We start from the raw sequence: 21979 nt of genomic DNA, 5'->3' as shown, positions 1-21979 counted from the left end.
TATGGATAGTCTGAAAATCTGGCATCATCTTTATTATTAATTTATTTAATTTGACAGAGCATTAAAGTGTCTATCTTTATGGTCTCAATGTGACGCAGTATGATTATTCTCTATTCTTAAATTTGTTACTTTGATGGAGTTTGAGGGGGTTATAGGTATAGTTTTCACTTTCCTAAAAGATAAAACCCTCTTATCTAAGCAAACTTCAACAAGTACATCCAAATTCAGTTTTTATAATAATAAATAAAAACTGATGCTTTAAACTGTAAGTAACGTGACCCATACTATTCTCCCCTATCACAAGGTTTGTCTTTTTTATTTTATTTATATAAATTCAGTAATAATAGTTTATTTTTATGTCTAAAATAAATATTTGATAATTGTTAAAAAAGACACCAATATATAATTTTAACCATGTTTTAGTTAATAGGTGAGTAAATATATATGAAAATAGTTTATAGCTTAATTTGTAAAAATAGTAAAACATATTAAGTTATAATAACACAAAACAACATAAAAATAATGAGTAATGTTAGATACATATTCAAATTATTCACACTAACTAAACATATAATGATGTGTATTAATTGTTAGTTATTTATATTTTAAAAAAAATGCTAAAGAGCATTAGAAACTGTCCAACATCATGATAGATTGCATATTATTTTAGTGTATTCAGTATTGAGTTTCACACATGATTTAATAAATAATATAAAAAACGTATAACCACTCACAATGTATCGTATCAGTGTAATATTAAGTATTTTAAGATAATTAATAGGAATATTCTATTTTTAAGTGAGACTATATCATATTTAGTTGTGTAGTTAAGGTAGATTCCACATCTTTATTAAAAAATAATACTCTACTTAATAAAACTCCCAATATATCAAAAGGAATAGTGTTTAGACGACATATACCAATGTAAATACTTTTTTTCAGCATAAATTTACGTTGGTAAAAGCAGTGACGAAGTCAGAAATTTAGTTGAGTGAGGACTTGAATAAATATTAAGTCAAAACTAATAAAAATAATGATAAATGTATCTTTCAAATTTTCATATTCAACAAAATAAAATAATACTATTGACAAAAATAAAATAAAATATTACCAATGGTATTATTTTATTTTTTAATAAAGTATTATTTTTTTTTATTATTTGTATTGGACTACTTTTAAAATGAGCTTGGTTAGAATAAGAGTAGGCTAATGAATCATGATTAAGATATTGAGTGAGGGCTTTTGTGAATTGGACTTTAATAAATTGAACAAAGTGAATTAATATATATATATATATATATATCTACATATAAAAAATTTGATGTATATATTTGAGTGAGGACTTTAGCATATATATGGGCTAAAGTCCCTCCGTCCCTGGTAAAAGCAATTGATATTAGTACAGTAATAATTTGTGTGCCGGTAAAAATAACATCTATTAGACAAAAAGTAATATCTAACACTATCACGAGATGATATTTTATAAATATTTAAAGATAGAATTACCTTAAAGTAGCAAGCACCAAGATGTAGCATATTAAATATTAGTGTATTTTGAAAATGGATCCTATACAATTTGATATTTAATAAATAATATGAAAAATTGTTAACCAATTAATATCAATATGACCTTAAAGTGTCTAATAAAATTGGTCATCCTTTTCTCAAAATACGTTTCAAGTTCTGTTCCTTCCATAATGAAGAAAAACGTTTCAAAGTTCCAAGTTCCACCCTTTTGAAACCGATAACCAACAACGACCCCACCATGGTCCACTCAACCCATCTCTTTCTCTCTCTACATGCCTATATAAACACCACAACACTCACCATATTCAAACACAGCACAACACAATCTCACTTCTTCTTCTTCTTATTCTTCTTATTATATCTCTTTTTTCCCCAAAATATGGTTTCTTATTCTTATCATCATTATTACTACTACCTTCTCACTTTGACGACACTCCTTTTAGTGTCGTTTTCTCTTGTAGCCACATCCTCAAACGACATGTCGTCCAGCTCCCGAACTGACTCAGAGCTAAAAGAGATTTATACGAAATGGGTAGTTGAGAACCACAAAACCTATAACGGTCTCGGCGAGGAAGACAGGAGATTTCAAATCTTCAAAGACAATCTTCGCTTCGTGGATCAACACAACGCCCAGGAAAACCGATCTTACAAACTCGGGTTGAACCGGTTTGCTGACCTCACTAATGAGGAATACCGGGTCGGGTTTTTGGGTACTCGCTCAGATGTTAAACGACGTGTTATGAAGGCTCAAAACGCAAGTCGTAGATACGCTTCTTATGCTAATGATGATCATAAGCTGCCTCAGTCTGTTGATTGGAGGCAAAACGGCGCCGTTAATGCCGTTAAGAATCAAGGAAGTTGTGGTTAGTTTTCTCTTTTTTTCCTTATATATCTTATTTTTTTTTGAAAAAAAATATATAATTGAATTGATTTTTTTCTTCATTTAATTAGATACACAATATAGCTATTTTCCTTTAACTATCTTTTTTTTATATGTAAAAAGAATAATAATATATGTATCCTCTCAAAAAAAATTAATATTTATATATATATTTTGATAAAATATAAATAATTTTTTATTTGAAAAAAAAAATATATTGCATGGAAAAGATTGCCACCTTTCCTTCAACCTAAGGAAAAGTAGTTGGACTTACCAGCTTGGGCTGTTTGTTGGTGGATCATATATGGGCCTATCTTACTAATTCTAATAGGCCCATAATCAAAAGCCCATGGGGTTCATAGGCTACTTAAAACGGGGTAAGTTGAAAAATGCCTCTTTTATTCATCAATAAATCAAATTTACCTCTAATTTTATATTTATTTGAAACATACCTCTTTTTATGTGTATTGTACCCAAAATACCCTTACATAAGAGAATCACATGGAGAGTATCTTGAAGTGACAGGGGTAAAATTGGTACAATGTTTAAAAAAAGAGGTAAAAATGATAGATTTTAAAAAAAAGGTATTAATAAAAGAAGACAATATAAAAAGGGTATAGAGTGTAATTTCCTCAAACTATTACTTAAGCTTTTTGTTGAAGACTATATATGGGCTTGGGCCCACGGGCTCAAAGACTGGACTCAATTAGTGAAACCCAGAAAGAATTAGTTAATTCAGTTTTCTAAGTAATGAAATGGTTAAATTTGAAAGTTAGTTAATTCAGTTATTTTGGTATGAACAGGAAGTTGCTGGGCATTTTCAACAGTGGCTGCAGTTGAAGGCATAAACAAGATAGTTACAGGAGAACTTGTGTCTTTATCAGAACAAGAATTGGTTGATTGTGACAGAGCTTATAACTCTGGCTGCAATGGTGGTTTAATGGACTATGCCTTTGAGTTCATCATCAAAAATGGTGGAATTACCTCTGAAAATGACTACCCTTATGCCGGTGTCAATGGCCAATGCAACGCTTCTCGGGTTAGTCTTTTAATTGTTATGTCACTGTCTGTAATATTTTGGTGCATATATCATTACTCGTTAAATTAAAAACACAAAAGGGTATTTACATATGGAATTTTTGCAGGCTAACAAGAAAGTTGTTTCGATTAGCGGGTATGAGGATGTTCCTACATTAGATGAGAAGGCTTTGAAAAAAGCTGTGGCTCATCAACCTATTAGTGTTGCCATTGAAGCTAGTGGCAGAGCTTTGCAGCTATACCAATCTGTAAGATCCAATAAACTTTCTTTTTATTGGACTTCTGTATTAAGTGGGCCTTAAGCGCAGACCTAGCCTGTCTTGGCCCAAATCTAGCTCTAACTTTTTCTTAGTTTCTATTTTTGCATGAAAGAGACATGAGTAACTAATTTTTGCATTTATTGTATTTTGAAACATTGCAGGGTGTTTTCACTGGTGAATGTGGTACAAAGTTGGATCATGGTGTGGCTGTCGTCGGGTATGGCACAGAGAACGGTGTGGATTATTGGCTTGTTAGGAATTCTTGGGGAACCAACTGGGGAGAGGAAGGATATTTCAAGTTAGAACGTAACTTGGTTGGTACAAAGAATGGTAAATGTGGAATTGCAATCGAAGCTTCTTACCCTGTTAAGAATGAAGGCGATGATCATACACCGAGCAAGCCTTACTTGGTTCGCGAAATTGCTGCTGCTGTTGCTGAGATGGTAGCTTCTGCTTAAATGAAAACCATATTGGGGGTGGAATGGAGAAAGAAGAAAACTAAGTATGGTGGCAAAGATGCATAAAAAAGTTGCCCCTTTTGGTTGAAACAGTAACTAGTAACTAGTAACTAATAACTAGTAACTAGTAACTGGTAACTGGTAACAAGTTCCACCCTTTGTTCCCTTATAGGTCTAAGAGTTTACACCAGAAGAATTTTTGGTGCCTTATTTGGAATCACTATGTTTTTGTATATAGATTTTAATATTCCAAAACTGCAACACATAAGAAGAAGAAGAAGAAAAGGATGTATAGTGTTGCAGTTCATTGTCATTATTATCATTGAAATTTTAGCCTGATTTTTTACATCAGGGAAAATCTATGCAATTAATTTAATCTATCTTTTTTATCTATATTTTGGTGTTAATTTTCCATTCTAAGAAATTCCAACATTTTGAATACATTGAATATTGACTAGATTTTTCAAAATTTTGAAAAATATCATCTTTACAAATAAATTAGAAAAATACCATATTTGATTTTTGAGTCCTTACCAAAACATTTCATGGAAGAAAATATCTTTACCTATCTTTATTCAAAAGGCACAAAGTTATGTACTTTTGTGGCTTTGTGTGATCTCATCAATGGACCTTGTGTGTTTGTGTATCTTAATAGAAATTCAAATAAACAATATATATAATTGAAAGAAAATATCTTTGATTGGTTTTGGACTGGTTCTTAAAAATTGCTACCATAATCATTTAATACAAAAAAGTCATGTGATATTATATTACTTGTTCTTAATTTTTGGATAATCACTCTTGTAATCGTAATCATTAATACCAAACACTTCAAAATCAATTGTCATGTAAGGCATTTATTTTGTCATTTTCTTTCAAGTTGAGGCTCTTGAAGAAGCATTTATAATATATAACAATAATAAATTAGACTAAATATATTTTCTTAAAAAATTTCAACTTTTGCCCTCCAATTTAAATATTTTTTGAGGTTTTTAAAAAATCCCATTTTGTTATGTTCTTTTTAATAATAATTTTAGAGAAATTAACAACCTATAATAATACCAAGTCATATTAATATTTATTTATTAAATAAGTAAATGAATATGTTCAATAGTTAAAACATCTTTAGAGGTTACATTTGCAATTTTTTTTTTCTAAGAAAAGTTACTTTTTTGAAAATTTAGTAATAATTTTAGTCACTTTCTTTCTAAAAGTACTACAACTATGGTTTTTTTAGGATCTTTTTTAAAGCTTCATTATTATTATTATTATTTATTTATTTATTTTTTCCACTAATTTAGGGGTAAATTTAGAGAGTGGTCCCCTAAAGAAACTTATTGAGGAAATCTAAAAGGAAGAGAAGAGATCAATATAAAAGCAATACACCTCATAAAGGAAACTTAGAGGTCACTAGTTTTTTTGCTTCTAAGAAACATTTTAAATAAGGTATACTAACTAGATTGAGATAGATATTACAATTCAAAAAAAAAGATGTCAAATCACTTTTATTAGATAAAAAATATATCAATAAAGGTTGGAAGAGCATAGTAGATAAAGGGGGATTTATTAAACTTACCAACTTAAATAATTAATAATAATAATAATTGATATGAAATTTTATGAGGTATACCATCCATTTTTTAAGAACATGTGGAAATTTTATTGTTATTCAATAATAATGTATTTTAATTTGTAATAGTTTTTTTTGGGTGGACGAGAAGTTGCTGGATATGGCTGTAGAAATAGAATAATTTAGTGTATGGCCTACACAATAATTAAAACAATTCAATTTATTAGTATTAGTTTTATAATATAGAAGAAGCTCTAATCAAAGTATGTTGTTTTCTACTACTACTACTACTACTCATGATAAGTTAATGTTATATTATAATCAAAGTACCATAGTTGAGCTTAGAACATGTTTAAAGTCTTTTTTACCATGAAATTATTAACATTGGTTGTCACAATCTATTAAAGCTTATTATAAAGATTAAAGTACACTAAAGGTAAATGTCTATTATATTTCTAATTCAAAAAAAATTTGATCCAAAATTGAATTTAGGGTATCATTATGTTCCTTTTTGCAAAATACAAACTCCAAATTTTCATTTAATAAAACAAAAGAATCAATTAATAACTTCTATAAAATACAAGATATAAAATCATATTTACCCTTTTATGTTTATAAATAAATTAAAAATAAAAGAAGAAGAAAGGTCCATAAGAGAATAAACCATCAAAGTATGAATAGAATAGAACAATATATACCTAAAAAGTAGTTTTGGTTTAGCTAAATTAATTCCCAACCTAAAAGGCTAAAAGGGTCCATTTTTTGAATGTGACTTTTATATAAATCCATTTGAGATCATAAATTCATAAATAAAAATATCTATATATAAATATACCTTTGTTTATTAGTCATAAACAAACACATAACACTTTTTCTTCTTCTTCTTTTTTCTTCTCTAAATCTAAATCTAAATCTATAGACACTAAAAGATGGTTGCAGTGTTTAACAAAGAGCTATTGAGTTGGTACTTAATAACTCTCAAACTTAGAGAAACTGTAGAATCTGGTGTCACAACATCAACAACAGCAACAACACCAAACTCATCAAAAGCTATTGAGTTATTTTCTCATCAAAATTCAGTCCAAAAACAGGAGCAAAAACCAAGTGAATCACTCCAAGTTGTGTTGAAAAATGAAGATGGTGATGATGTTGATCATAACATTGAAGAAGGGCTTAAATCACCAGACTCTGAATGGGTGATTTCAATCATAGAAAAGCTTGAACAAGCACAACAAGATGACTTTGTTGGTTCATGGGCAAAACTATGTATTTACAAAGTTCCACACTACTTAAGAGAAGGAGATGACAAAGCTTATTTCCCACAAATTGTGTCATTGGGTCCTTACCATCATGGCAAGAGACGCCTTCGCCAAATGGATCGCCACAAGTGGCGATCGCTTCATCAATGCCTTAAGAGAACAAACCAAGACATAAAATTGTACCTTGATTCAATCAAAGAGGTTGAAGAAAAGACTAGAGCTTGTTATGAAGGTACAATCACTCTTAGTAGTAATGAGTTTGTTGAGATGATGGTACTTGATGGTTGTTTTGTTCTTGAGCTTTTTCGGGGTGCTGCTGGTGGTTTTAAGCATCTTGGTTATCCTAGAAATGATCCAATCTTTGCTATGCGTGGCTCCATGCATTCCATTCAAAGGGATATGATCATGCTTGAGAATCAACTTCCACTTTTCATACTTGAAAGATTGTTGGGCCTTCAACTTGGTCATGATTGTCTTGATCATAAAGGACTAATTTCGAAATTGACTTTGCAATTCTTTGACCCTTTAATGCCAACAGATGAGCCATTGTCTAAGAGTGATAGAACCAAGCTTGAATCATCTATGGGACACAACAACAACAACAACAACAACAGCAACAGCAACAGCAACAGCAACAGCAACAGCAACAGCAACAGCAACAGCAACAGCAACAGCAACAGCAACAGCAACAGCAACAACAACAACAACAACAACAACAACAACAACAACAACAACAACAACAACAACAACAATACCGCGACATTTGATCCATTAGGTGGAACCCCATACTTCTCATCATCATTATAAATTGTTACACTGCCTAACTAAGTATAAATATGTAATGTCGAATAAGAATTAAGAGTTTTCTTCTAAGAAATTGGTACTGATTACACCGATTATTGTATTACTGATGCTTTCAGTAATACAATAATCGCTATACTCTTCGAGACAGTATCAATTTTCTATTAAAAAAACTCCTAATTCTCATTAGTCTAATGACATAACATATTTATACTAAGCTAGGCAATAAAAATACAAAAAAATACTAACAATTTACCAACACAAACCTTTGAAATTCGACACATTTTACTACAATTCTTCTAAAACTTTTTTCTATTGCTTCTTAAACAGGTGGCGGTCTGCATTGTCTCGATGTATTTCGAAGAAGTCTGTTGCGAAGAGGGCCTCAACCCGAGCCTCGAGTTTGGATGAAACGCTGGTCTCATGCTCACCGAGTTGCAGACAAGAGAAGACAACAATTGATACATTGTGTCACTGAACTAAGAGAAGCTGGTGTCAAATTCAAGAAAAGAAAAACAGATCGATTTTGGGACATCAAATTCAAGAATGGGATTCTTGAAATTCCTAGACTTCTAATACATGATGGAACAAAATCACTCTTCCTAAACCTCATTGCCTATGAACAATGTCATTTCGATTCAGGTAATGACATTACTTCTTATGTGATTTTCATGGACAACTTGATCAACTCACCTGAAGATGTTGGTTACTTACATTATTGTGGGATCATAGAACATTGGTTGGGGAGTGATTCTGAGGTTTCTGATTTGTTCAATAGGCTTTGTCAAGAAGTGGTTTTTGACATAAATGACAGTTATCTTTCGAGGTTGTCTGCTGATGTAAATAAGTACTATAATCATAGATGGAATGCTTGGAGAGCTAGCTTGAGACATAACTATTTTAGTAATCCTTGGGCTATAATTTCATTTGTTGCAGCTGTTGTGTTGTTGTTACTTACTTTTGCTCAAACATTTTATGGTGTTTATAGCTTTTATAACCCACCAAATTAACTAAAGATGTTTTTTTTCTTTACTTGTTTTTAGTTCATTCTTTTATTGGGATAAAATCCCATTTAAGGAAAAACAATTGAAACTACTTATAATGTGTGAACATTTGGTACTAAAATTCAGGATTTGTGTTTCATGTTTTTCAGTGTCTTGTTTGTTAATTTTTTGACTTTCTTAAATGGGGTTTGAAAATGTTCTTCAAAAGCCTTACTTTGTGAACATTAGGATATTTGTGCAATTTATATTTTTCTACAAATATACTTGTTTTTTCATCTATATTTTAAATTGGGTCCTTTGGTTTTTTGTTTATATGTTTGGATTTTGCTAAAAAAAAAGACTAAGTGTATAAAATCAAAATATAATTTTACTTTGTGCATTGGAATAAGCACAAGAATAATTCGTTATAATATTCTTATGAGAAAGAAATAAAAAAGGATATAATGAAAATAAGTCATTAAATAGTACTCAACATTTTTATTATGTTCGAGCTGAATTCGATTCGAACAATTCAAAAAAACCAACCAAAAAAAACTGCTCATTGCAGGCGGGTTGAGTTCAACCTGGTAGATCTTTCGAACAAGTTTAAAGTTTGATTTTTTAATGATCGGATTTCAGATCAGACCCTTTTTTTACTTAAATTTTATACAAATTTACACTTTACATACATTAACCTTCAAATATAATAATCTTAATTAAATTATTCGTAAAAGAAAAAGTTACTTAATATAATGATTATATATTTTAATGTATATACATTTTATTGAATTTAATAATTTAATATATAATTAAGTAGAAAAAAAAAATTGATTGGGTCAACCTCCCGACTAAACCGTCCGATGCTGAACTTTTTGCCAAAAATTGAACCAATAGAAGAAGATGCCTTTTGCTTTGCATTATAGATTTTTATTTTGGTTCATGCCGGTTGTTGTCGTTATTCAACTTATTATTATATTTGTCTATTTTCACCTAATTGTCAATAATTATTAAATTAATGTCGTTTTAATTTTTACTGTTGTATTTATAAATACCCTTTTTTTGTGTCATAAATCTAAACAACTTGAATACAATGCCTGGCCTGCACATTAAACTAAATCAAACTTCAAATCTTTCCAAAAAAATAAAAAATAAAAAATCGATTGTGATGAAAGAACCAACTGTATTAGACTTTCTTTGCCCATTTTATAGCCAAATTACCATTTTTTTATAGGTATATCATGAAATTCATAACCAATATCATCTTACATATCATACATAATCAATATAATAATTAGTTTAAACTAGCTCATTCAGTTTTTTTAAATGTTTTTATTATCATATTACTTGCATGAAAAATGATTAAAACAACACTTGTTTTATAATCTAAAAGATGTCAATTTTGGAGAAAGTGGAGATTTCATGACTAGAAAAGCAGTGATCATCAAAAGAAAATGAGTTTAAGCAAAAGTATCCAAAAAGAAAGGTTACATTAAGCCCAGATTCAGTTTGAAAAGGAATCAATAGTACAATAAAGCTACTATAAGGTGGTTTTAAAATGCACAGCTATGACTGGCATTTCAAACTGTAAAAAAGACTGAAAAAAGAAGAAGTAGATATGTAATGTCACTACTGGATTTAATTATTGTTATTATTAAGCAAAATCAGTGGGCATTTTTCTTTCTCTCTCCTATACAAATGGACTTCCCATAATACCAGAAGTAAAAGAAGAAAAGGACTTGAGCCCAACCACTTCATCATCCTGCCAAAGCTATATTTCCAGGGTAAATAAACAACCATTGTGCTTAATGAAGCACTAAACATCGAAACGGCAAAACTATTTGTCACCTGGATTTGTGACTTAACAAAGAAACGAAAAGAAAAAGACTGATGCAATCTACCTGAAAATGTTCAGTCTGTTGCGCCTTCAGTTGAAGATGATCTTCTTCCATCATATCGCTATTGAAATTAAAAGGAAATAAAAATCAGACTTTCATAGTAATGACACCAATTAATGAGCAAAAAGGTTGAAAACACTCCATACCTGTTTTCCGAAAGAGAATGGGACGTATTTGTATTTGATCATGTGGGAAATCTGTCTCCTCATAGTCATAACAAATAATACCATCCAGTAGAAAAGAAGTATTGGCCAGAATACAGGTACATCAAAGGCACTGAAGAATGTCATCACAAAAGCAATGCAAAACGCCTTTGTAATAGAGTACCTAAACAAAAGTAAAACTTCAGCTATTGTTATCATCCAAAGGTTTGAAAGTGAAATCAAAAATGCCTCAGAAGTTTCAAATTACAAAATGAAAAACAAATATGAGTATATGAGTATGAACGTGCTAAGATAACAGACTGGTCTAGTCTGGTTAGTTGATGATAAAAAATGTGTTGTTAGCCGTAATGTAACTTTTAATGAACAAGATTTTTCACACAACTAGCAAGCAATTAGCCCTAAACAAGCTGAACACAATGTTACTTTTAACAAACACATTTCTATGGTTTAAAACAATCTCCAAGACAGTGGTTATTTCGGATAAATGAATAGTAAGTACGGAGTTCGAAATGAAACATTTAGGGCATGCGATTTAGTTCTTTCTCAAGATGGTTAAATGAAGAATATTGTGGATATCTCTGGCTTAAGGATGCTAAAATGGGCCGTTGGTGAAGATCAATATAAAAGGATATCCCTTTCTGGTTAAATCTTTACAGTTGGTGAATATACAGTGAGCAGGAAGTCAAATTTATAACATGTAGTTGCGTTATCTACAACAGAAGCAGAGTATACAGATCTGAGGTTGAAGAGAATCATGTTGGAGTTTGGGTTCTCACAAGAAAACGAAATGGTGCACTGCAATTCTCAAAGTGCAATCCATTTCTCAGAGATATTAAGATTTCATCTTTCTCCAAATATTCAAAAGGGTTGATAAACATAGTAAAATTATATACTGAAATTAACCCAATATACATGTTAACTAACTAAAGTGATGCCACTAAACAAGTTCCACAAAAATATTTATATCAATCTAAAGTCAAGGTGGAGAATTGTGAAATATTTATATGACTCTAATTGCCACGTCACTTTGATAACTTGAAAAATCAAGAAAGTTAGTTGGGTTACTATAACTAACTCTCTTTTCAGACCCATTTCTCAAGTTTGAAGCTTGAAAAGGAGTGTTACATACTTATCTGACTCTATAATGAATTGCCTAGTGAAACTGAGCTAACCAAGTAAATCTGGTGTTCTCATGGTGTTTGTTTAAATTCATCTTATTAGTCTAATTTCTCTTGGTGTTTCTCTAATCTGATTTCATAACGCAAAATATAACACAACAGTATCAAAATTTCAGACAAAGATGAAAAATTTAGAACTAACAAAATCAAAGATTTTCAATTACCAGAACTTGAACTCCGGGAGTCGACGGACGAAGGGGCGAAACTCATCAGATCCCCTGGTAGGGAGTGAAGGACCATCGGTGGAGTCGTGCATCTCAGGATCAACCTGAGGAGAGAGAAATCCGATGAGAAGGTTGAGAATGTAGATCCCTAGTCCGTACGATACGATGTAGAAACCTTCGACCAGATAAACACGAAGAGCGTAGATCAACGCCACACCCAAGCACCCCAGCCACCTGTGAAGCACGTGCGGCGTTGACTTGTCAAGAAAGTGCTGGTACCGCCTAGAAATTGATGAGGTCCACCGCGAAAACGCCTCCGCCGGAGATGAAGAAGACGATGACGATGATTGATCATCCGCGGCGAGACCCACGGCCGCCGCTCCGGTTTCCATAGGGACTCAGTCCGGTTGTGATTGAGTGAGATTTGGTACTGGTTTTTCTCTCTCTTTCTCTCTGGATTCACGATTAGGGATTTGATGATTTTTGTGTCAAAATCAAAATACTAAATTTGGAGAGAGAGAGAGAGGAGACCTGAGTTTCTGGTTCTTCTCTTCCGAACTTTGGTTCTCGTCGCGTCAATGTCTTGGGCCGGTCCCCTACTATTTGGGCCTATGTGGGCCTAAATATCATTGTTTGGGCTATGTAATGGGCTTCGACCCAAGACATTATAGAGGAACTTAATTTTATGAGGAAATGGGAAAATTGAATAAAAAAATTCAAAAATATGAGAAAATGAGGTAAGAATAAAGGATAACCAAGTACTTATATTGTTTTTTTTTTCTTCATCTCTTTTTCTACTTTATTTTTAAAATTTTCCCATAAAATAACTTTTTTGAGATAAAACTCTATCTTTGCAAACTTATATTTTAAAGTTTAAAAATCATAAAATTTATACTTTAAAAATCATAAAATTAAAAATTCCCGTAGAAACCACGGACCCATTAAGATTGATGTGGGGGCTATAGCCCTGACGAACAAAAATATTGCCTTTTAAAAAATTAAATGTAAATTTTTTAATTTAATAATTATAGGCCAAAATAGTAGAAAGCTCCCACAAAATTAGATAAATTTAGTAAAAGTGATTATAATGTAGCTATAATTTTTTTTTTTTTTTATAATAAATAAGTCACCACAAAATTAAAATCCTGTCATTGAAACTATTCATAGTCAATTAATAATGATCTCTCGTTTTAGTTTAATTGTTAACAATTGTAAACAATGCTTGGTTGCATGAGAGGAGTCCTTTAGCTTTTGTTTATTGTTATGCTAACAGTGGCTCATAAATTTGTTAAGAGTACAAACTTTTTATCATTTTGAGTATTCTCTTATGAAAAAATTCTTTATTTCGAAAATAATTATCAAAACTAGGCTAAGTTAAAAAATGAATTAAAAGAAAAGGACCATTTTACCGAACTAATTATTGTTATTAATATGGTTTTATAATTCATCTCTATACTTAACACAAAAATATTACATGAATTGCATTTTTGAAACTTGCTCATTGAAAACTTATACTACTTTGACAGAAAACCATATTGAATTGGTAATTTATTTTTGTTTTACTTGCATGAAAATGATTAAATTTCATTCCCACTTCTTGTTCTTACCCCCCAACCAAACATAACCTAAAAGGTCAAAATACAAGTTCCAATCAAAAGATGCCAATTTTCAGAGCAAATCAGAGAAAGTGGAGATAATGACTCTAAAAAACAGGGTTCATCAAAAGATAAAATATAGAATGAGAGAACAGAAATATGCATAAGAAACATAGCACTAAGCTCAGATTCAGTTTGAAAAGGAATTAAGAGTACAATACAACTACTAAGGTGATTAAAAAAATACGCAATATGATTGGTATTTTCACACTGCAAAGACTTATAAAAAAGTAGATATGATATGTAATGTCACTACTACTGGATTTAACTATTAAGGAAAAAACAGTGGGCATTTTCCCTCCTATACAAATGGACTTTCCCATAATACCAAAAGTAAGAGAAGAAAAGTACTTGAGCCAACCACTTCATCATCCTGTCAAAGCTCCATTTTCCAGGGTAAATAAACAACCATTGTGCCTAATCAAAGCACTAAACATCGTAATCTTCCTAATTGCAAACACCTGGATTTGTGACTTTTAAGAAAAAATATTAAATTTTTTGATGCAATCTACCTGAAAATTGCTCAGTCTGATGTCCCATCAGTTGAAGATGATCTTCTTTTTCTTCCATCGTATCGCTAAACGAAAAAATGGCAAAGAAAAAGAATCAGTCTTTAATAGTAATGACACGCCATTTATAAGCATCAAAGTATAAAGCACCCTCCATACCTGTTTCCCAATAGAGAACGGAACGTATTTGTATTTGATCATGTGAGAAATCTGTCTTCTCATAGTCATAATAAATAACACAATCCAGTAGAAAAGAAGTATGGGCCAGAATACAGGTACATCAAAGGCACTGAAGAATGTCATCACAAAAGCAATGCAAAACGCCTTTGTAATAGAGTACCTAAACAGAAACAAAACTTCGGTTATTATAATCATCCAAATTACAAAATGAAATTAATTTGACTACATGAGTATGAATCAGCTAAGAAAACAGACTGGTCTTGAAATCATAACAGAAAATGTAGAAACCTATAAATAAACTTGAATATGAATTTTGACAAAGAAATATTGGAACATAAAAACAAATCTTTAATACCAGTTTGACAATTTCATCACACTAATTACTCATCAACTAATCCATAAGGTATCGACCATGATAATAAATTCTTTTACTTGATATGAAATGATAGAAACTATTCAGATTTTCAGCCATGTAAACTAATATGACTTCATGTATGAATGAGCTCAGACTGGTCTTGAAATCAGAACAGAAAATGCAGAAACCTACAAATATACTGAAAATTAATTTCCACAAAGAAATAAAAATTGGAACTTAAAAACAATTTTAAATACCATTTGATAATTCCAAGACACAATAATTGATATAAAAAATGATTGACACTATTCAGATTTTCAGCAATGTAAAATACTATGTTCGATAAGGTAATAATGCTCATTACTTATATATTTCGAAGAAACCTAAATTATAGCCCTAAAGTATCCTAATCTGACATAAGCAGTAAAATTGAAAGAACGATAAATGTAGCAAAATAAAGAAAAGATAAAGAATTAGAACAAATCAAAGATTTACAATTACCAGAACTTAAACTCCGGGAGTCGACGGACGAAAGGACGGAACTCATCAGATCCCCTGGTAGGAAGAGAAGGCCCATCGGAGGAATCGTGCATCTCAGGATCAACCTGAGGAGAGAGAAATCCAATGAGAAGGTTGAGAATGTAGATCCCGAGTCCGTACGATACGATGTAGAATCCTTCGACCAGATAAACGCGTAGAGCGTAGATCGACGCCACACCTAAGCACCCCAACCACCTGTAAAGCAAGTGCGGCGTTGACTTATCGAGAAAATGTTGGAACCGCCTCGAAACGGTGAAAGACCATCGCGAAAATGCCTCCGCCGGAGAAGACGATGATTTATCATCTGCGGCGAGACCTAAGCCCGCCGGTCCGGTATCCATGGGATCCAGTCCGGTTCAGATTGATTGTAGTAGCACTCTCTCTCTCTCTCTCTCTCTAGATTTGCGATTAGGGATTGGATTGATGATTTTTTTTTTTTTTTTGTCAAAATACTGAATTTGGGGAAAGAGATGGGAGAGATCTTACTTTCTGGTTCTTCCTTTTCCAAATCTAGTTATTGTTTGGGTCTATGTATTGGGCCTGTTTGGGCCGTTTTGGGTTCATCGGCTTGGGCCCAATTATTGAGGAATTACACTTTATACCTTTTTTATAGGGGTAAGTTGAAAAATGCCTCTTTTATTCATCAATTAATCAAATTTACCTTTAATTTTATATTTATTTGAAACATACCTCTTTTTATATGTATTGTACCCAAAATACCCTTACATAAGAGAATCACATAGAGAGTATCTTGAAGTGACAGGGGCAAAATTGGTACAATGTTTAAAAAAAGAGGTAAAAATGATAGATTTTAAAAAAGAAGGTAAAAATAAAAGAGGACAATATAAAAAAGGTATAGAGTGTAATTTCCTCCTTTTTATATTGTCCTCTTTTATTTTTACCCTCTTTTCTAAAGTCTATCATTTTTACCTCTTTTTTCAAACATTGTACCAATTTTACCCTGTCACTTCAAGATACTCTCCATGTGGACTCTCTTATGTCAGGGTATTTTGGGTACAATATATATAAAAAAAGGTATGTTTCAATTAAATATAAAATTAGAAGTAAATTTGATTAATTGATTAATAAAAGTGGTATTTTTTAACTTACAAGAAAAATGTAGGAAAAAAATTGTAGAAAAAAAAATCAATTATTTATGATCTATGTAAATAAGTTTTGTTTAATCAATTATTTTTTTCATTTTGTATATTTTTTTTGAATAATTTCAAAAAAAAATACAAAAACAAAAAAAAAATAGAAGAATACGATATGTACAAAATTTTCAATATTTTATAGTGTTTTAGATTTTATTTACAAAAATACGATTTTTTTTATGTTGTAATCTTATTGATTTTTTTTCATTTGTATATTATTTTTTTATGTTATTTTGATGTTGTTTTAATATTATTTTATTGTTATTTTTTGTATTATTTTCGTGTGATTTTTTTTTTTTTTTAATTTTTACAAAATATCGTAAAAATATAAAATAAAATTAAACATAAAAATACAAAAAAATTTATAAAAATTTGTGTTTTATATAATTATTCCTTTTTTTCTACATTTTCTTTACCTCTTTTGTCCTCACCAAATCAAACTTAAGAAAAAAAAATCATAACTTTTATCCTACTAAATATCTTTCTTGTGAATAAACTAAAAACAATTAAAATAAAATATAGATATAAAAGGATTATTAAAATTTCACTGCTAGTTTATGAGTAATCTTATTAATTACATCACAAAAATAAATTAGAAACACAGTAAATACAAATAAGTCCACTAAATACACTCAATTTAAAATAACTTTTGAAATTTACCTTTTATTTTATATATATATATATATTTTGTTAATTTCAATAATATATATTTTCTTAAAACTTTATTAAACATTTATAAATATTTTATATTAATACTAAAAATATATTTTATTTTACATACTTTTTGGATGAATAACTTTACATTTTTTTCTATTATGTATAAATTAAAAAGGTATTTTTATTTTTACGTATTTTGCAAGCATATATTTATTTAGGTATGATTCTATGAATAGGTCGTTAATCGTTATCATACACGTCCGTACATCTTCACATACACAATATCAATATTTAAATTAATAATTACTTATTAATTTTTTTAATGGTAAAAAATTAAAAAACATATAATTGATAATTATTTTTTAGCGCATCTAATGCAAAACCATTAATTTATTTTATTCATATTTGGTGGATCAAATTTCCATTTCTGAAAAAAAACACCAAAAAAAAAAAAATCAGTGTCTTAAGGGTCAGTCTCTGCACTCTTGTTCTTCTCCTTCTTAGTCCAATTTGTTTGAACGAGATCCAACCCAGTTTCTGTAAGTATATTCCAATCTCAATTCTAAAATGTAGATTTGCATCTTATACATTATCCCAGAAAACCTCATATGTTTGATTCACGTTTAAGTAGATTCAAAATGTAGTTTTGAGTGCATTTATGTTTGAATTTTGGTTTGCCCATTTGCAATGCGTTCTTCCCAGATCTTTGTAATTGGGGAATTTTAATTTGTGAATATGAACATGTTTAGGAAATCAAGTTTTGGGCTTTCTTTGTTTTGCTAAATTAATTAATCTTGTGCTAAAATGGGTTAATGGTGATTTTAATGATCTGTAATTTTCTTTTTATTTTCAAGATTCCTTATTTCAAGTAATTGGGGTTTCTTTATGTTGGTAGTATTACATGGTTAACTTCAATGGGGAAAAGCATGGAGTTTTTTTATTTTTTTTACTTGTTCTTACTTTCAAGAATCTTTGTTTTAAGTTAATTGATTTTCTATTTAATGGTAGTTATACATTAATGATCTACTAGCTATGTTGGATTGGATAATACTAGCTATGTTTCTATATGTTGAATTGGCAGAATGAACTCAGAATCTACTAATTCATTACCCCAGCCTTCTGCTGAAGCTTCTGATGTTGAACATTCTGTTCCAATTGTCTCTGGACAAGAAACTAATCCACCTGAATTAGCTTCTGTTTCGTCTTCAACATCATCTTGGGCATTGAAACTACAACAATCATTAGGGGCAGTGCAAGAGAGTCCAGGTGGAATTCCTGGAATGTCTGCATTTGCCCGTTTAGCTAGAGGGTTCGGTTCACAGATGCCTTTATCAGTGGATACTACAACTGATCATAATAATAATGATGTTAAAGCTAGCTCGGAGAGTGGTGTTTTTGAATCACTCACAAAAGGGTTTGTGGATTCATCGCGGAGTGCTGTTAAGGCTGTGCAGGTTAAAGCACGCCATATAGTTTCTCAAAACAAACGAAGATACCAGGTTATTACTATCTTAATAAGCTGTTTTCAATTGTCTTTCGGTATTGACAATGTGGGAGTTGTGAATTCATTATGAGCATTCAATTTGGAGTGTCAATGACTGCATTTTCATAATTGGCATCATTTTGTAATGTTCAGGAAGGTGGTTTTGATTTGGATATGACATATATAACCGAGAACATAATCGCCATGGGTTTCCCAGCTGGTAGTTTAACCTCTGGTTTTTTCGGATATCTTGAGGTCAGATTAATACTTTAGTTTACATTGAAATTCAATACCCTTTTGTTATTTAAAGTAAATTTCAACTAAAATAAAGTGTTTTATAGGGGTTTTATCGAAATCACATGGAGGAAGTTATCAAGTTTTTTGAAACTCACCACAAGGTAGAATAATATTTCCAATTGGAAGTATAGATATTGCTTGCTACTACCTCAGAAATGTGTCTCATACCTCTAATTTACGTTCTAATATGGTATTAATTGAAAATATAGATATTGCTTGCTACTGCCTCAGAAATGTGTCTCATACCTCTAATTTACGTTCTAATATGGTATTATCCGAATCTCGTGTTAAGATTCAATGTCTCTAAAGTTGTTATTACTGCACAGGGAAAATACAAAGTGTACAATCTTTGTTCAGAGAGGTTGTATGATGCATCACTATTTGAAGGGAAGGTATGCTTATTATACTCGATGTCTTCGTCTTGCTATAAGTTTCTAATTCTTACTATCATTGATATTGTTGGGGATGCTAATATTCAAATCTAAATCATGTTTTCAAATATAAAGGTTCATATTCCTAACTAATCAAAATTGAAAGGACTGCAGATTATCGATATATCGTTATTGCACTAAGGGCTAAGTTGTTTTTTCAGGTTGCAACGTTTCCATTTGATGACCATAATTGCCCCCCAATTCAGCTCATAACATCATTTTGTCAAAGTGCTTATTCTTGGTTAAAGGAGGACATTCAAAATGTTGTGGTTGTTCATTGTAAAGCTGGTATGGCAAGGACTGGATTAATGATATGTAGCCTTCTCTTATTCCTTAAGGTAATACTCTTTAATCAAACCCCACAATAGATTTTGGAGAACTTTCAACCGCTTCTTTCGGGATTCAAATTGCTTTCTCTATCCATTTTTTAGTTCTTCCCAACTGCTGAGGAGGCTATGGATTACTACAACCAGAAAAGATGTGTAGATGGGAAAGCTCTGACTCTCCCAAGTCAGATTGTAAGTCAAATCAATAACTAATATTGTTATTTTCTTTGTGTGACTCTGACAATTAGTTATTCTATGTTCTATAGAGGTATGTCAAATATTTCGAGCGTATCTTAACAGAGTTCAAAGGAGAGAATCAGCCCGGTCGTAGGTATTTCTGATATCTTTTACGAAATTCCCATTTTCCTATTGAGAATGGTACTGACAGTTGTAATTATTCAGATGCATGCTTAGGGGTTTTCGGATTCACAAATGTCCTTACTGGATTAGACCATCTATTACAATCTCGAATCATAACGGTGTGCTTCTTCCTCTTCCTCTTCTTCTTTTCCTTTTCCTTCTTATAGCAATGTCACAGTTTCTTTCCTCAATGGAGACATTTTTGTCATGTGTGTGTGTGTGTGCATTCATCAAAATAAAGCGCTCTATTTCGAAAATCGCCTTTGATTAACACATCTAGATCTTCTTACCGGTCAAAACACAGCTCTAATTAGTTCTTTCTTAAGATTTATGTGAACAAAGTATATAGAGAAATAAAGCTGAATTTAGTGTTTTTCTGAAATTCCAGGTATTTTGTTTTCTACAAAAAAGCATCCAAAAACAAAAGATCTAATGGTAAGTATTTCACTTTGTTTTAATCTTTCGTATTAAAATTCCCAAATAAAGCTAACTAATCCAAGTTGTGCATTCCAGCCAGAAGACTTCTGGATGAAAGCATCTAGAAAAGGAATAGTTGTGTTTGCTCTACCGGGGGAACCTGGTTTAACAGAGTTGGTGGGAGACTTTAAAATCCATTTTCATGAACGCCAAGGAGATTTCTACTGGTTCGTACTCCCTCCTCGGTTTTTTATTTTGTATTTTACTCTGTCTTAACAGAAGAAACTTGTTAACTAAGCAATCGAGCTAGAGTACTCTTGACTATCCTGCATTGTCATATTAAGTCGAGTTTTTGTAACAGTTGGTTAAATACAACAATGTCAGAAAACAGAATGTTCTTAGGTGCATCAGAGCTTGATGGTTTTGACAAGGTATAGATGAGATGACCCTATAAACATTTTACTTGATTTCGGGTTAGATTTTTCTTTTTTGTTTTCTCTACTCTTTTTGAACAATTGTGATATTGGCAGAGGAAATTGCCTTCTCCAGGATTCCAGGTTGAAATTGTGATGATAGACTATGATGGTACTTTACCACAAAAATCTAACTCGAAAGCCAATTCTACCAACCCGAAATCTGATACTAGTAGCTCTACCACTACTACTACTCATGTTCCTATCTCAAGTGATGGAACTAAATCTAATTCAGACAAAAAACAAGTCCCTCAAAATGAAGATAATGATGATGTTTTCTCAGACAGTGATGGGGATGAAAAAGGAGCTAATAAGAGCCGAGCTACTGCGCCTCCTCCTACTTCTACCGCCACATTATCCTCCGAACAAGTAAGAAACTTATCCAGCCAAACTGACAACCAGTTGTCTCTTGGGACCGAGGCTCGTGTCTTGCAAGAAGGAACTAATGACACCCTTCTGAAGATGGATTCAACTCGGGGGAGTGATGATTTTAAGGCAATGGCTGCTGATGCTTCTGTTTTCTCTTTTGGGGATGATGAAGATTTTGAAAGTGATTAAACTATCATTGTTTGTTTTGATGTTGTATTTTGTATAACATTCTTCGTTTAACAATTTTTTTACCTTATTATTCTTCAACTTCATTTTTTTGGACGGTATATTTGCATCATAAAAAGCGTAATGTTTGGTATTTAATCCATTGAAAAATAAAGAACTTGTAGTATTTAAGTGTATAAAATTAAAAATATATAGTTTAAACGGTAACAATTTAATTTTAGCCACCAAATAATCTTATTTAATTTTAAAATTATTGTTTTTTTAGAAAAAAAAATGTATATTGTTCCGATTAGAAGAGATGTAAAAAAGAGTAATAAAAGTTATTAAATTTTTATTTTTTATTTAAAAATTAATTTAAATAAACTTCACGATACCGTCAAAAAGTTAATTTTAAATATTTACACCATAAA

At 31.0% G+C, this 21979-nt stretch overlaps 5 protein-coding genes across 9 annotated transcripts; 3 read left to right on the top strand and 2 right to left on the bottom strand.

The window, feature by feature from the left end:
* The first annotated feature begins 1825 nt into the window (after window positions 1–1825).
* LOC115702726 (cysteine proteinase COT44) lies at window positions 1826–4543 on the top strand. The gene is made up of 4 exons (XM_030630154.2): window positions 1826–2390; window positions 3211–3446; window positions 3553–3693; window positions 3867–4543. The coding sequence occupies exons 1-4, from the start codon at window positions 1907–1909 to the stop codon at window positions 4161–4163; spliced, it is 1158 nt and encodes a 385-aa protein (XP_030486014.2). The 5' UTR covers window positions 1826–1906; the 3' UTR covers window positions 4164–4543.
* Window positions 4544–6362: 1819 nt separating this feature from the next.
* Window positions 6363–8819, top strand: LOC115705416 (UPF0481 protein At3g47200). Its single transcript, XM_061106923.1, has 2 exons — window positions 6363–7611; window positions 8124–8819. Exons 1-2 carry the CDS (start codon window positions 6663–6665, stop codon window positions 8801–8803), a joined length of 1629 nt encoding a protein of 542 aa, XP_060962906.1. The 5' UTR covers window positions 6363–6662; the 3' UTR covers window positions 8804–8819.
* Window positions 8820–10211: 1392 nt separating this feature from the next.
* On the bottom strand, window positions 10212–12906 carry LOC115702727 (protein RER1A). 2 transcript variants are annotated; one of them, XM_030630156.2, is made up of 4 exons: window positions 12178–12906; window positions 10818–10998; window positions 10675–10732; window positions 10212–10535 (listed from the first exon to the last, which is right to left on the bottom strand). In XM_030630156.2, the coding sequence occupies exons 1-3, from the start codon at window positions 12567–12569 to the stop codon at window positions 10685–10687; spliced, it is 621 nt and encodes a 206-aa protein (XP_030486016.1). In that variant the 5' UTR covers window positions 12570–12906; the 3' UTR covers window positions 10212–10535; window positions 10675–10684. The 2 variants fall into 2 exon arrangements, with proteins under 2 accessions (XP_030486016.1, XP_030486015.1); XM_030630155.2 differs by having other exon boundaries at window positions 10212–10544; window positions 12178–12783.
* Window positions 12907–13695: 789 nt separating this feature from the next.
* LOC115702753 (protein RER1A) lies at window positions 13696–15950 on the bottom strand. Of its 3 annotated transcripts, none has more exons than XM_061106922.1 (4): window positions 15378–15918; window positions 14501–14681; window positions 14345–14409; window positions 13696–13802 (listed from the first exon to the last, which is right to left on the bottom strand). In XM_061106922.1, exons 1-3 carry the CDS (start codon window positions 15755–15757, stop codon window positions 14356–14358), a joined length of 615 nt encoding a protein of 204 aa, XP_060962905.1. In that variant the 5' UTR covers window positions 15758–15918; the 3' UTR covers window positions 13696–13802; window positions 14345–14355. The 3 variants fall into 3 exon arrangements, with proteins under 3 accessions (XP_060962905.1, XP_030486047.2, XP_060962904.1); XM_030630187.2 differs by lacking the exon at window positions 13696–13802 and adding an exon at window positions 13933–14249 and having other exon boundaries at window positions 15378–15950; XM_061106921.1 differs by lacking the exon at window positions 13696–13802 and having other exon boundaries at window positions 13933–14681.
* Window positions 15951–17553: 1603 nt separating this feature from the next.
* On the top strand, window positions 17554–21707 carry LOC115702729 (phosphatidylinositol 3,4,5-trisphosphate 3-phosphatase and protein-tyrosine-phosphatase PTEN2A). Of its 2 annotated transcripts, none has more exons than XM_030630158.2 (13): window positions 17554–17766; window positions 18309–18726; window positions 18864–18965; window positions 19052–19108; window positions 19334–19399; window positions 19600–19776; window positions 19870–19956; window positions 20031–20095; window positions 20167–20243; window positions 20513–20559; window positions 20638–20768; window positions 20903–20972; window positions 21072–21707. In XM_030630158.2, the coding sequence occupies exons 2-13, from the start codon at window positions 18310–18312 to the stop codon at window positions 21570–21572; spliced, it is 1797 nt and encodes a 598-aa protein (XP_030486018.2). In that variant the 5' UTR covers window positions 17554–17766; window position 18309; the 3' UTR covers window positions 21573–21707. The 2 variants fall into 2 exon arrangements, with proteins under 2 accessions (XP_030486018.2, XP_060961140.1); XM_061105157.1 differs by having other exon boundaries at window positions 17758–17848.
* Window positions 21708–21979: the final 272 nt, after the last annotated feature.

Source organism: Cannabis sativa, chromosome X, assembly GCF_029168945.1.
Source record: "Cannabis sativa cultivar Pink pepper isolate KNU-18-1 chromosome X, ASM2916894v1, whole genome shotgun sequence".
Taxonomy (NCBI): domain Eukaryota; kingdom Viridiplantae; phylum Streptophyta; class Magnoliopsida; order Rosales; family Cannabaceae; genus Cannabis; species Cannabis sativa.
The sequence above is the reverse complement of the archived record's forward strand: the minus strand, read 5'-3'. Positions and strand labels throughout refer to the sequence as shown.